Raw genomic sequence first — 15,131 nt, 5'->3', positions numbered from 1 at the left:
CAGGACTACGATGGAAACCCTAGATTCATGTATTTTTTGCTGGCACAGCTTTACCTAAAGTCTTATGAGGTACAACCTCTACTTGAAATAATTGTCCTGGCAAAAGCTGGTAGGTGTGGACACAGTTTTATACCACTAAAACTAAATTTTTACTGGCACAGCTTCCTTAGCTCCAGGGAGGTCTGGCATATGTTATACTGTCAAAAGCACGATTTTAGGAGTACAAGCCTCATCCACACACACAGCACTTTGCCAGTACAGAAGCTGGTGTGTTCTGGGTGAGCTCAGCCTCAGCAGAGACTTTAAACACCACATTAGCACAGGAGGCATATTCATTTCTTGGTGGCAATGTCAAACTCTGAACCTTACTGGCTTCTTTGGTAATACAGCCTGAGTGCTTTTTCACCGTAATGATTTTCTGCTTTTTTGTGGTAAAGTTGGACACCAGTCCAACCAGTTCAGAAAAAATAGCAATTTACCAAATCAAAATTCTCTGTCTCATTCAGGGAACTCTCTACTGTCCCACACATAATTGTTCTTTTTATAGCAAGTTACTACAAAACATCACAAACAGCTTTGTTTCTCATAGTTTTTGGGTTTGTGCTCACAGATCTCACTTGATGCTGCAATACCCAATAGCACACAATCTAAATCTAGTTTCTCAGGGAACCAAACAACCCAAATGGAAGGTCTTACTTAGGTCCATCACCTCTTTAAGCAATGCACTGGGAAACCTGACCTCAGAATAGGATTCACAACATGCAGAAACAAAGTAATGATTAGGAACTGAATTCTGAACTCCAGGGAGCTCAGGAGGTACAGACTCACATCAGAAACCTCTCTTAGTAGTACTCTGTTGCCATGAGGCAAAACAGTAAGAAAGTCTTGGGATCTATGTTAGACTGCTCCTACAGAATTCCTCATCTGAAAAATGCTCTGTGCAGGCTGTGGAGTCTCCCTCACTTGGGAACATTCCAGAACTGTCTGGACACAACCCTGTGCCTGTGCTCTGGGAGGGAGGTTGGACCAGATGATCCCACTGTGGTCCCTTCAAACTTCACCCATTCTGTGAGTCTGTGAAATACAGATATCTCTGGGCTGCAGGGTCAATGGGAACTAGAGTGGAGGAGGAGAGAACTAAGGCTGGTGTTCTGGACTTCAGGTCTTAAAAACACACACTTCTGTAAATTTGGGGCTGGTTTTTTTATTATGAAACAGTAACTAAGCTACTGTGTAAAAACTGGTAAAATCTGCATTGACACATAAAATAACATACAATCAAGAAATCATAAAGCTGAAAAGATTTATGACAACGACAAAGCTTCTCCCCAGATGACCAGCATCAATAATTCTAGTTGAAAGGTCTCTTGTTATTCTATCCATTGAACAAGATTTTGTAGATAAGCAATTACTTCTTCTAGATCATATGGCAGAGGCATATTACATTCATCGTCATCTGTCCAGAAGGGATGGCATTCTGGTCTCTGGTCCTCTGGCAAGCTCTCTGCTGCATCTGACTGGCATCTGCAAAGAAAGGTAAGCAGATAAACCACTTAAGTAAAAGTGTTTCAAGAAACTGAATACTCAGCAAGGATACATTTGAGCATTAATTTGAAGAGAAAGATGATAAAAAAAAGAAATACGACATCTTCTGACACCAAGTGGATTGCACATCTCCAGTGAAGTTGATTTCTGTTGTAGGCTTTGTATTTTCTATAGGGATTTCTCAAAAAGCCAATCACAGAGAAAACTCAGTTAGTGTTCCTTTATATGGTGAATTATTTTTTCATTATCTCAGCTGTTATTTAAAGTATGTGATTAAATCATTATCAGATTTAAATGTTTGCTGGTTTCCAATGTATTACTAGATTATTGAGAAAGATTAAACTGAATTTACTGCATTAAGGTCAGGGGGGATAGATTAAACAACATTAAAGAAGCCAGACTAGCTTTGTAGATTCTGGAGATTTACAAGTGTATCAACCTGCTTAGCACTGAAAAAGGCAATATAAAAAGAGAAAATTCTATAAAGAAAAATGGAAATGGAGGTTAATAACAAATTCCAATGATGAATGGGTGGGCAAAACTTCAATAAAATTAAATTAAGAGGCTAGTGTATGTTAGTCCCCAGAGAAAATGTTTAAATTACAATGTTTTTTATTAAATGGATTATTCATCAATACTAGTGAAGTCTAATTATAATATTCAACTGAAGTGCAGCCTGAAGAGGAACAGGAAAGTTTTTATGAGTGGCAACCATCACATCTCTAAAGATTAGACTAATACATGCCACGTCAAGAACATTGTCACAGCTCAAGGAGGATTTCTCCCCCCCTCTTTTCCCTTCCCCTCAAATAATTTGCACATTGCTGATTAATTAGTTAATATTTGCAATGGGGAAAAAAAAGAAAAACGCTGAGAATTACCTTAATTTTGGTACATATTGCATGTCCATATAGCTCTTTAAAGAGATAACAACCAAATTGCAGGAATGCACTTTTATCTCGTATGACATTTTTAAAAATTTGTCTTCTATAAAGCACATAATTTTTGTAAGAACTTTAAAATTGTTTTAAACATATATGCGTCTTTCACCTCAGCAGAATGAACTCCAAGAATACTGACACACTCAACTTCCTTGTCCACACCATTGACCTTCTGGAAGAGACTGTTGCCAAATGAAAGATGTCTTCTTCTCCTGGGAATTATTAATAGCAGTGTAATCCCCATGAGAAAACATACTTCAGCTTTACACCCATGTTGGTGGGTGGTTAATTGCTGCACCAGCATCCTGGGCACTCAATCCATCGTACATTACACCACAAGGACAGTATTAACACAGAGCATTCCAATATATCTTCAGCTCTCCACATCAGCCCCTGATAATAGCATCTGTTAACATGCACTAAGTACTATTATGTAGCACATCACTTCATAAATAATAAGATTAGCCGACCTCAGGGCCCTGGGAAAAGTAATGTGTTTAAATGTTCTCATTATTTATTTAAAACAAGAATTAAAGGAACAGAAGCTACTTGTGACAATCCTCTTAGCATAAATATTAAACTGTTTGCATTGATAAGCTGCACTGTACAGAATAACAGAGGATTTGTTTTGCTGGCTGCTTTATAATAGTTGTTATAGCAAATGCAGTTTAGTGTGTGAGTTCTGAGAGGTACTTAACTGATTGTGCCATCATGTTCTGAAGACATTTTCCAAATTATATAAAGGAACAGGAGAAAATTAATATGCAGGGGAAGCTGAAACTAATTACAGCATAACTTTATAAGGCTTTTAAAAGCTTGCTTTATTTTCTGTCTTGGCACAAAATAATACACTCAGTTTGGTGGGTAGATATTCCAGTTTAAGCATTTCCATCCTAAAGTGGATAAATTAACCATGTAGTGATTATTGCAGATGACAAATCACAAAGCTCAGCCAGTAAATACTGCAGGCATATTATGTGATCTGCAAAACTCAGCTAATAATAATAAAAAAAATAAACATTTTCTCTCTCCCACATCTATTAACAAGAGTTTTCACTGAGAGAAAAGATATATCAACCTTTAGCATTTCAGAGTCCTCTTTTTACCTTTCATGTCTTTTTTTCCCTTGTTCTCTTACACAAACAGATTGACCAGCTTTTCCCTCACACGTGGGTGTTTGTGTTGCTGTAAATGTGGTGGCAGTCATGGTGATGCTGTGCCTGGACAGTCCAAGAGCCCCTGCTTGCTACTTTCCCTTTTCTACATTTGTTACCACCAGAGCTATTGCTGAGAAGTCTCCCCACAGCCAAGCACGTGCCTCAACTTCCAGGAGATCACGCAATTGGGGAAGTTTTAGCCATAGCATATTCCATGGGAGGGATTAGAGGAATGGAAGTGGGTCAGGTCCTCAGACTTGCTGTGCCAGTCTGATGACAGAAATGCATCAATGTGCTGTAAAAATACAGAAAAGGGAGAGCCGTGCCACAGCACTCCAAGTTCAGCGATCCCATGGTGCTTTTGTCCTGTTGGATTTCTACAGCTTTGCTCCACACTAGCAAGAACAGCAGGGAATGATACATTCTTATAATTTGTCAATCATCTATTTTGACCATCTGCTGACATCAAAGACAGCTTAAATTTTTCATATTCAAAGCTATGGGGCTGGTTCTAGGCAGTCACCGCTGCACCTGGCAGTTCAATAAGCAATCCAGCTGAATAGCTCCCACAATCTGGAACATGGTCAAAAATGTTCTTTCTCACTCAGAGCTAGGGTGCAAAAACCAGACCTTTCTAGATGAGTATATTTCTGATTAAAAAAAAAATTCTACAGGAGAAATTGTTCCTACAATGGTCTTTAATTTGTAGCAGTGGAACAGAGCTGAAGATGTTGCCAAAAGCAGAGCGACATTTAAAACTGAAGCAGAACAATCGAAGGCATTTAAATGTTTGCACAGAATGATTTAAAATTCTTTGTATCTGACAGTTAAAATGAGTTAGCAACAATACCTCCTGATAAATAAAGAAAAACAAAAGAAGGCTGCAAACATTGAGCTGTGGTGGTAGTGGGAAAGTATGAAGAGTTACAATATTGTAAGTTAATGAAAATATTCCATATCAATTTAAAACTGTTATTTGAGTTACTAGAGTCAAAACTCCAAAAGAAAATAGAACTAATCTCTGCATATTATATGTAAAAACTGTGTAAAGAGTGGAAATCACACAAACTTTGAAATACAGAATAGATTCCTTCAATACTTTATCTGCAGCAGGAGAACAGGAAAACTGCTGTGATATATTTCAGAGCAATTTAGCTGCAACGCCTTGACAGTAAGTGTTCAATAACATATTATAGAAAGAATTGTTTGTTTATGGAATGCACAAAACTCCATGGTCCCTACTTTCTTCCTAAAACAATCAAGACTTGTGACAGTTTCAATTTAAAAATTCCATTTTTAGTTACTGTTGAAGAGCACGTTCTCACTATCTCTACCCTCTAAAGTTCTCAGATTTTTCATAACCTTTTGGTCTGTTTTTGACAAACGGACTTTGCTCATTAATATTTATTACTATTTATTAATATGTTCAACTAAGTGATGACAAGCATTTGTTTGACTGTTTGACAATTTGCATAGCAGCAGATGATGCTTTCCCTGGAAGGTGGCTGGTATCTCCCTGGGCAGGTGTGCATCCACTGAGACAGACACTTGCCTGGTCACGGTTCCCTGGGCTGCACTGATTTTTGATCATCAGGATGTCATCTACATTAGAGGACACTGATCACAATGCTAAAATTAACCAAGCTAGCTAAAGTGTGTGTTAATTATGAGTATGCAAGCAGTCAATAAAAGGTTAATGCAAAAGTCAAGGGATAAATTTATTTCAGTATTGCATCACTCTACTGACTAAATGACTAACATTATGCTTTGTTTTTAATCGATATATTTTACAGTAATGCGTGAGTCATTGATTTGAAAAAATGTCTTTTTTTCTAACAGTTAAGTTTTGCAACTACTAAGCATCAAGTGTCAATATACTTAAACCACTCTTTCTTCAGAGCAGATACCTTTTTGTTCCACTGTCAGGAACAGGAATGCATAGAAGGCAAGAGGCAGCCTCAGGTTCTGCGTGATTAATGCGAGTGATTAATGCAAATAAGAATTATTACCTAGGAACCTAAATAAGGTACTGTGAATCAGAGTCCCTGGATTCTCTTGCACTGTTTGTCTACTCCACAGGAGCATAGTCAAATCAGATCAATAGGGGTCAATCAGTGGTTCAGACTGCACAGGCATACTAAGAGTGAGGAGCGGATATAAACAGCCCTGTTTCTGAGATAGTACTAATTTATTCACCTATGCCAGCAGTTCATAGACCAGTGGAGATGAACGTGGAAATTCATAGGGTAAGATGAGGAACAGGTCTGGCTGATTTCCCCATGCACTGGCATGGTCAGAAGGGGAGGATGGACATTTGCCCTGCAGGTACAAAAGCACACACTCACCCACACCTGCTTACTGCAGCACTCCTGAAATTTTATGTTTTTTATATGGGGAGCTATTTTCTCCCTCCATTCATGCTGGAATGAAGGTGTTACTGTACTGTTATTCAAAACTTCAGGGTATGTTTTAAAACTATGGCCCAGGCAAAAAAAGCATTTGGATCATTTAACTAAGACAAATGCACTCCTGAAACTCAGACTGATATTCCCTAAAATGGCACAGCTCTGCTAACATGGGAGCTTGCTGTTCTGAGTAACAGGAACAGCAGCAACTTCTTTAGACAACATCTTCCACTCTTAAAACTCACAATGACTTTGCACATATGAGTCTGATCAAATATGGGTTATTAATGTTACAGAGCTCTGCTGTGGAACACAAATCCTACCAGTACAGGCACCTGGGACATAGAGATTTGCCTTTAGGTTTGGATTTTTTCGTGCTCATTCCTCAAACAATTACTCCACATGGAAAATTACTGTGTAAACCACGTGTAGTTACTCTAACCTCAGTGTTGGGATAATCCCATGTCATTTCAAGATGACACTCTAGGTTGCCAGAGAATACACAAGGCAGACAGTACTCCAGCCTGGATCACCTGTATCCAAGGGAAACCAGTCCTGTGCTCTCCCAGAGCTTTTTCTGGAGAACTAATCCAAGACATGAGATCTACATTGGGAGTTGAAACTTAACTTGTTTATAGCCAAAAAATATTGAAAGCTTGACTTCTGATTTAGCTTATTTTAGAAGAAATAGCATATATAGAATCAGTATTTCAGCTGGAACTTCACCACAGGTGTTTTGTAGGGTGTTTGGAAAATGGGTTGACTAATGCTCCATCATGACACAGGGTTAGAGTGGAATACTTTCTGACCTCTTTGTTCAAACTCTGTAAAACATAAAGAAGCTAATAATTAAAAATCCTTCACTTTTAACTTTTTTAGTTTGCATCCTAAAGACTATTAAAAAAACCCTAGAGGATGGAGAAAATACAAATATACTGAAATACCATTTTTATATGACTATATCACCAACAAAATTTGAATTTTTCATGCCAAAATGGACATTTTGAAAGTCATTGAGTCCAATCTAGACAAAATATTTTCTTAGTTTTTCTTAGTTAACCAATCAGAAAATTGCCAGCTTTGACAGAAATCATTTCTTTCAGTTTTTCCCTGCTTGTCCCTCCTGTGACTCTGCACAAGTAAAACCTTCCCAGGTTTACTCTACCTTTTAAGAATTAAAAAAAACCCAAATTAAATCAATATTTGACTTTGCAAACTAGATTTTAGAAGCGCTGGTCCCAGATAGGCAGTGAAATGAAGTGGCCAGATGGAAAGAGAGCAGTGCTTCATTCTTTTGGACATCTAATCCCCAGTGCATTCCCAAGAAGTCTGTCCCATTTACAATAACTCATCACTGATGTTCTTTCATGTGCTGAAACTACAGCGTGCCCAGCCAGAAATAATGGCTGAGACCAGGACTGCATTTATAAAAGGGACAAAAAGAGTTTGTTTCCAGATAAGAAACTTGAAAAGAGAATGCCAGTCTTAGGAAAGGGATAGAGGCAATACCAGTTAAATATTTATCTAAGGAAAAAAAAAAAGTATCAGGTGCACAAAGATTCAAGAACAAATACATTTGCTGGCACACCAGATGATCTCTGCCTGCTTCTTCCAAAAGTTGATAATGGCTCATGTCACTGGTGCTTTTGGCCCTTACCACAGAACCAACCTTTACAGTCACTGACTCAAGAGCTTTACACCTTCAAAATAAACCATTCCATTGGAAATGAGGACACTGTTGCAATATCCTGAGGCATCACTGGTGACAAAGTGGGATAGCCTGAAAACAGCCAGCCTTGTATGCACTTTGACAATGTGAATCTATAGCAGAACCCATCTTTAACACAGGCCTGCAGAGTGCATTTTGCTGTTCCACAGAAAAGCAGGGAAGAGATCAATGAACCTGACACTAAACAGGGTGAAACAACAGTTGCATCAGCTTGAAAATGTCAGAGTTTCTATTATTACTCAAATAGTAAACCAGGAAAATATAAGAAAAACCCTCCAGATGTTGAAACAACAGCAACCAAAGCACTAGTGGAGTCCAACCAAAAGACTTTTCAAATGGTGCACCAGTGTGCTTCACATGCATTTGTAGAAAGAAATGAAACTCAAAATCATTTTAAAAAAACATTTTGCTTTGTCTTAACTGTAAAGAACTTAAAATACTTCCCCTCCACAATATCAATTAAAATCTGTCAAAATGTACATAAGTCTTTCTAAACTATTTAGGTCAGAGACCAAGGAAAAGGATAAAGGTTTGCTTCAGCTACAGAGTGGGGATTGTAAAGTCCTGAAACCTCCAAAACATTCCAGCTCTGGGTGGAAAGAATGAAAAAAAAGAGGAAATAAGAATTTCCTTTCTCCGAGGCAGTAATCTCTACTGTGGGGCAATTAATAAACAGAAATCTACCTGACTTGTGATGAGTTTATCAGTGACCTTCCTCACCATGTCCACCAGCTCTCCCCTACAAAGGGCAGTGCCTAGGAGCACAGAGTAGTCCTGGCATCTATGCACGATGTGAATTTGACTTCTCCAGACACAGCTTTCCCCCTCCTTTGTGTCCAACAGACCCAGAAACTGTCCGTGAGAAAATCAGTGCACCTCCTATTCCCACAGGAGAATGTCTGTGTGGGGCAGCCTCAATTCCATGTTTGTTTGATTTTTTAATTAAGAAACATCACTACTCGCTATAAAGTGTAGGGGGTAGGGAAATCCCCCAGAGAAACACTGAATAAATAACATGGCATTTGCTGAAAGATGAAGTTTAATCCAATTTAACTTATAGGTCTAAAAATTGCTCCCTTTCAGTCCTGTTTCTCAGATGCTTTTGTTTCCTGTTTTTAGAATAATGTGTATACAAGGAATGTATCCTGACTGTATGAGAAGCACGTTTATACATATTTATATGCACACCCCTTCACACCAATACTTGCAAAAAATCCCATTAGTCCAGAAGAGACAGCATTTAGGAGGAAATTTTCAGCACCACAGACATAGATTTAGTTACATACTTTTCATGATCAGCAATGGGAAGGGAGTTATTCCCACCGTGTTAAGAATATTTGGCTTTGACTTCAAACAACGTACAAATATATCAACCTCAATATAATTTATATTCTCTCAGAAGGAACCTAAAATTCTCTAAGCCTTTGCTGAGACATCTGATGTTCCAGTCCCCTCTGCTGCACTGTATGATCTGCTGTTTTATTTCACTTGCAATCCTTGCTTCCCTATGATTTTTTTCAGACAAAGAAACAAAATGTCTGCTATATGCTGAGTATAAGCACAGCTGACTTGTTTTCCCCAAAGTATCGATTTTATGCACTTTTAAAATAACTATTTTCATTCTGTTTGCATAATCAGCTGGGGCATTGTTCCTCTATATTTGCAGAAACACAGATGGAATTGCTGATTTGGAGCCTTTGGAGAGATTTTATAGTATTCTCCAGAATCTAAGCTTCTATTAAAATAAGGTTTCAAGCACTTCTGGTTGTGAAGATAGCCTGGACAATGTAATTTGATGCATGGTTATCTTGTTGAGTCCACAACCAGACAGACAGACGCAATAGCACCAAGGGAGCTGTGAATTTCCCCCACTTATTTTATTGGGTGTTTACTTGGGGCCAGATGCTCCCCTCTGTTGTGCAGAACAGCGTTAAATGACTGAAAAAAGAGAGGAAAAGGAAATGGAAATAAAAACCAACAAAGAGGAGAAAAGGAAATCCCCACAGCCCATTTCCCAGGGGGCTACAGATGCCCTCCCTTGCCAGTATTAGACTGCTGGAAGATCTGGGGCTGAGCCATGCATATGGCACATTTTTTTGAAAGACTCTGTGTTTTCCAAAATAATGTCATCTGAGAAGTTAATGATGCTTCCAGCATCATTTACTCTTTCACTTTATCTTCTGTATTCTTTCTATGTGAAAGTCATCTAGGTAAGCAAAAATACAAACATAGAAACTTTTAAAATGACACGGAAGGAGGATGGATGGCCTTCCCATTTAATGCCACCTCATTTAAAATAAGCAATCCCATTTTCCAAAGAACTTCAGATCTGGAGGCTCTGTCCTCCTGCAAGAAAGCTAAAACATTTTCCTTGTTGAGTATATGATTTTTCATAAGGCACCTTCTCATGTCAATAAAAATCAACTGCTGTATGACAAATCCCTGTTATATAAGGAAAGTAAAATCAAAGGAAACATGACTGAATGCAGCTAACAGCAACCACCTTACTTGATCCTTAAATCAGTCTGGAGAGAAAGGGTCTGTATCTTAGCAGCAAAGCAATGTAATCCTTCCTGCACCACTCCTGCTGGCTGCAAATACAAGCCACCCCCAAAATGTCCCAGCTTCCATCAGCACCAAAGCAAGGGTGACCCACAAGGGGAGCTGAATGAACTGCAGACCTTAGGTGTTTGTAGTAAGCACTGTACAAGGACTCCAAGTATGATTTTACACTGAACAGTGCTTTGTGCATGTATGGCTCACAAGGGAGGGTGACACCAAATAGAGATCCTGCCCCAGAAACCACCTGGATCCTCTCAGACTCTTCCTAAGATGCACCACTGGCCTGCTTTGCTCCATTTCAGTGAATTTGCACATTTCAATAGCCAAAAAGAAGCTATGACAGATGGATAATAAGCACCAAACAACTCCAAGACTCTCTCAAGACTGAAATTAAAATCTTGTTTATCACTATAATCTGAGGCACAAATACATGTATGTACACACAGACATCTCTCTCTTTATACATATACACATATATACACTCACACACACATGTAAGAGGAGCTTATACCACCTCTTCTATCAAGAGCTATGGCCTTGAACTCCTAAGAGGCTTAGGAAACAAAGAAACAAACAAAACTAAAGGTTTATTGTGCTGCAGAAAGACATTGTCTTCCCTGTGTTGTGCACCCTGGCTGTAGCCTGCAACCAGAATGTTTATAACATATATTGGAACTCCTACTGTAAGAGCAATGCAATCCTGTGGGCTAAAACACAGTTTCTTTAAGGTCAACATGAGGTGAAATGGATGCAGGAGGGAACAAATAATAAGGAAATGAGAAAACAGATACCACAAAGACAGAGAGGCCCAAGAAGAGTTAGGAGTTTAGGAATAAAAAAAGAAAGCCTCATGTAACTAATCACATTTCAACCACTGCAGAATTTCTACATGGCTGCTGCTTTATTCAGTGATACTTTATGGATAAATCACTATAAAAATATGCCACAAAAAAAAAAAAATTCCAGTGCTGGCAGACAAATAGACTTGATATCCCAGGAAATGCTACAGTACATCCAGCCACAAATAAAAATAATATGGCCACAATATGCCCAACAAGCTGCTTCTCTACAAGTGGAGTAAATCTTTCTGACTACCAAGCAAGACCTCAGAATTTTTTCTATTACCATTTGGATTTCAAATAACTGCAAACATTATATAGAGATTTGAAATATCCTTTTTTACTTTCACTTGTAAACAATTATCATTGCCCAAATACAATGTGAAGAAATAGATTTCTTTACTTACTTTCAAGTTCAGCATCACTGTACCTCAAAATTTTTGAATCAAGGTAATCTGCAATATTTTTTGAGACCAACTAAAATTCCAGTACAGACTGGATGATGATTTAAAGTTACTAGACTGGAATATGCTTTAGTTTATGGAATATGATTGCATTCAATCAATTTAAACACAAGATGAAGTACATACATCTGATGCTGGCCTACATTCACAGCCATTATTTTCAGATGTACTTACAAAAAGTGAAAGAGTCTGATCTATAACATCCTATCAGTGGACTTGAATTCTCTCAGCACCATGAAGACTTATTCACCCTAGTGAGCACCAAAATGCTGCTAGCAGGCAAAACCCAAAATGTCTATTGCAACAAACGCATACAGCTCTTCATCTTACTTCTGCAGCTGAAAGATCTTTCTGACTGCAATATCAATGACTTTAAACCACAGACTAAGACTTTAGACCTTCTGGTGGTGCCAACTCACTTGTTTTATATGCTATGATATATAGTCCTGGCTTTGAGCTCTCTCTATCACTACTGATGCTTTTGATGCTTTGTTCTCTTTTTACTTTAGGATGGAAAATAACAAATAATGCTGAGTTCTCTTCTTACTCTTGAATTCTTCTGATGTCTATCTTCAGAACTCTTCTAACATCCAATTTATGTCATTCTTTTTCTTTCTTATGCTGTGAATTTGAAACGAAGGAAGGTAACATAATATCCTAAGATCTATGGGCAACTGAAATGGCCTTCAGAGTAAACTTCAGAGTTACTCGTAAAACTACCTTGCCTCCATAGAAAGTAAAAAATTGCTTCTCAACAGATAAAGCAACAACTCCTGAAATTCTTCTTGAAGTTATTGCCACAGGGAAAAGTCCAATCATAATAAAGTATATACTGCTAATGCCTTACGAGTAGTTCAGATGGGTTATTTTGTTAGTATTTGAAAGGCAAAATTCAAATTCATTTATGTGCTTTCCCTTGATATATTTTTTACCATGAAATGGCAACAAAACCCAAAGTTTGCTAACAAGAGAGGCTAACATCTGCTCTGCTGATTGACCTGCAAGGCTACTCACATTATTTTATCATATAATTCATCCTAAAACACCACATCAGAATTCCAAAGACCTCTTATATTAGTTAATTAAAGACCTGATTCCATCTTCTCTCAGTTCTGAGCAAAATGCATAGTCACACATGTAAATCTCATTGAGCTCAGTGGAACTTTCAAATATATTGTGGTTTCAGCACAGGCTGGAAAGCTCCACTGTGTAGGGGCTGGGAGGTGACCTCTGCATCACTGCTCAGAGCACAGCCATGCACATACACAGGATTATCTGCAACCTTCTTAAGGACCCAAGGCACAAATACATGTATGTATCCTGTCCCTACCCCAATGCCTCACTCTGCATTTAGTCTCCAGCTCCTGTGCTGCACTGAACGTTCTAACTCGTGGACAAAAATTCATGGGCATGGTACCTGAAGTAATGCAGGACTTCAGGAACCTACCAGAGGAACTTCCCAGGGGTTTCTGAAAGTAACCTACATTACACTGCCAGGTTCCAATCCTAGGTGAATAACTGGGTAATTTTTTGATGCCAAGGAAACAGAAATCTTTTGTTGTTGGGTGCCATTTACTATCCATCCCTCCATATTTTGTGCAAATTCATGAAAAATCAAGATATGTATCATGAAAAGTATCCTTTTCACTACTCTCACAAGAGACCTTCTGTTTTGTCTTCCTTTGTTCTGCGTCTGCTAAAGAACAGTTATTTAAACTTTCTGAAAAGTGGATGATTTTGGCCTTCTATATGTTTTATTTTGTCTAGGAATGTTGTATTTCAGACTCCATTTTTCCTAGCTTATATGCTGCCAGCTGAGCTTCCTTACAATGAACTGCTGATGAATTTTTTTCTCTTCCTGTTACAAGAAACATTGCTTCCCTGAGTATGCAACTGACCTAGTATCCCTCCCATGTTGTTTGCTATTTCAAATAATATTGTGACCATATCAATCTACTATACAATGTGGTCATCTTTTTCTCTGCTGAAATGCTATTACTCCAGCCTGTCATAATGCCAAGAAATGAATGTAAACTTTAAGGGTTTTGGCAGTAGCTTCATAATCCTCCTCTTTTCAGTCCAAACAGCAGGTGTCCCTTTTTCCTTTTTCCACTCTTGAGTGCTCCTGAGGAGTTATTAATCTGTAGTTTGTATTTTTTGGATAAGTGCAGTCCTACATGGAAATTTCACCCTCTCTGCTGCTCACTGAAGTGCCAGTAGTCGTGTCCAGGGAGTCATTCCTCAGGAAGATGACAAGCCCATTTCCTTAGACCTTCTCCTACAGAGTTTGTCCTTTGGACTGTCACTTGAGCTCTTCCAGCACTTCACCACAACTGAGCAGGGAGGACACTGCTGCCTGCCCAAACACTGACAGGCCTGGCTTAGCTATTTCTGACAAGAAGTACCAGCTTCACCTCCCTTCTCCAAGACACAATGACTTCATCAGGTCCAGTTTCGCTAATGCTGGCTTGTCTGCACAGCCAGGGTGAAACACTGGGGCAATCACACTGGAACTACTGCTCTTCTCTACCTGAGGAATGCTCCATGCACTTCCTCCATTTTTTCTATGTTCCTCCTCACAAGATTTTAGAAAAAAGAAGTTTATTTACATTTTGTCTCATAATTTAAACTAGGCACCAATCTTCTTGATGTATTTGTGGCCTTTCTAACTAGAAGGCTTCAAATACCTTCAAGAGAACACCTTTGCATTAAACAGCAACAAAGTGTGTTCTTCCCTGCATTGCTGAATTTTAGGAATTAAATACTCTACTACCCATGTAAAACCCCCACTTGGCAGAAGTCAGTTAGGGCTGTGCCATCAAGATTTTAGCAGTGTTCAAACCTGATTTTTCTCAACTTGCTCCAGAATACACACACACAAACCACATCCACCTTTGCACACAGCCTCTTAGAGATGGTCATGTCTGGTCTATGTTGGGCAATTAATTTGGGCCAGACTGAAGACCTCTGTGGCCCAATAATGCTGATTTGAATTCTGGAAATTACAGACTGTTGGAGTGCTACTATCATGACAAGGGAGATGGAATGCTCCTGGGATCTACAGGCTCTGCAGCAGATCATCAAGCAATAGAAAATCTGGAACAGCACTCATTTGACAGATAACATGAATATATAAAGCATGACAGTGCTTATATGCTATTTATTTAAATCAGTGCACTTTTTCTGGAAAACAAATATTGATGGACAAACAAAATGAGAATAACTAGGTACAGCCTTGTTTCCAGCCTTTTAAAGTAGGTTGAAGAAAACAGAAAAGAGACTGTGGAGACAGGTGAAAAACACATGATAATGATTTATTCAATTTGCTTTGCTTACAGATTTATAACTAATAGACTGAGAGAAAGTATCTTATATGGAAGAGCTCTCTTGTCTAGAAGTGGAGGCTGAAATTTAAAAAAGAACTCAGAGAAATTTGAATACGCCTGTTTTTTACAGTGAAGTCAATCACGTGCTGGGAAAAACTGTTAA

At 38.5% G+C, this 15,131-nt stretch overlaps 1 protein-coding gene across 5 annotated transcripts in view; it reads right to left on the bottom strand.

The window, feature by feature from the left end:
- Positions 1 to 1,188: 1,188 nt before the first annotated feature.
- The window catches only part of FTO (FTO alpha-ketoglutarate dependent dioxygenase), a 221,445-nt gene continuing 207,502 nt past the window's right edge, over positions 1,189 to 15,131 (bottom strand). For all 5 annotated transcript variants that reach the window (XM_059857114.1, XM_059857115.1, XM_059857113.1 and 2 more), the window contains one exon: positions 1,189 to 1,524. In XM_059857114.1, the coding sequence (XP_059713097.1) occupies positions 1,371 to 1,524 (154 nt within the window). In that variant the 3' untranslated portion in view covers positions 1,189 to 1,370. The remainder of the gene's footprint in view (positions 1,525 to 15,131) is intronic.

This window comes from Haemorhous mexicanus, chromosome 12 (assembly GCF_027477595.1).
Source record: "Haemorhous mexicanus isolate bHaeMex1 chromosome 12, bHaeMex1.pri, whole genome shotgun sequence".
In the NCBI taxonomy this organism is placed as follows: domain Eukaryota; kingdom Metazoa; phylum Chordata; class Aves; order Passeriformes; family Fringillidae; genus Haemorhous; species Haemorhous mexicanus.
This window is presented reverse-complemented; position numbering and strand designations above follow the sequence as displayed.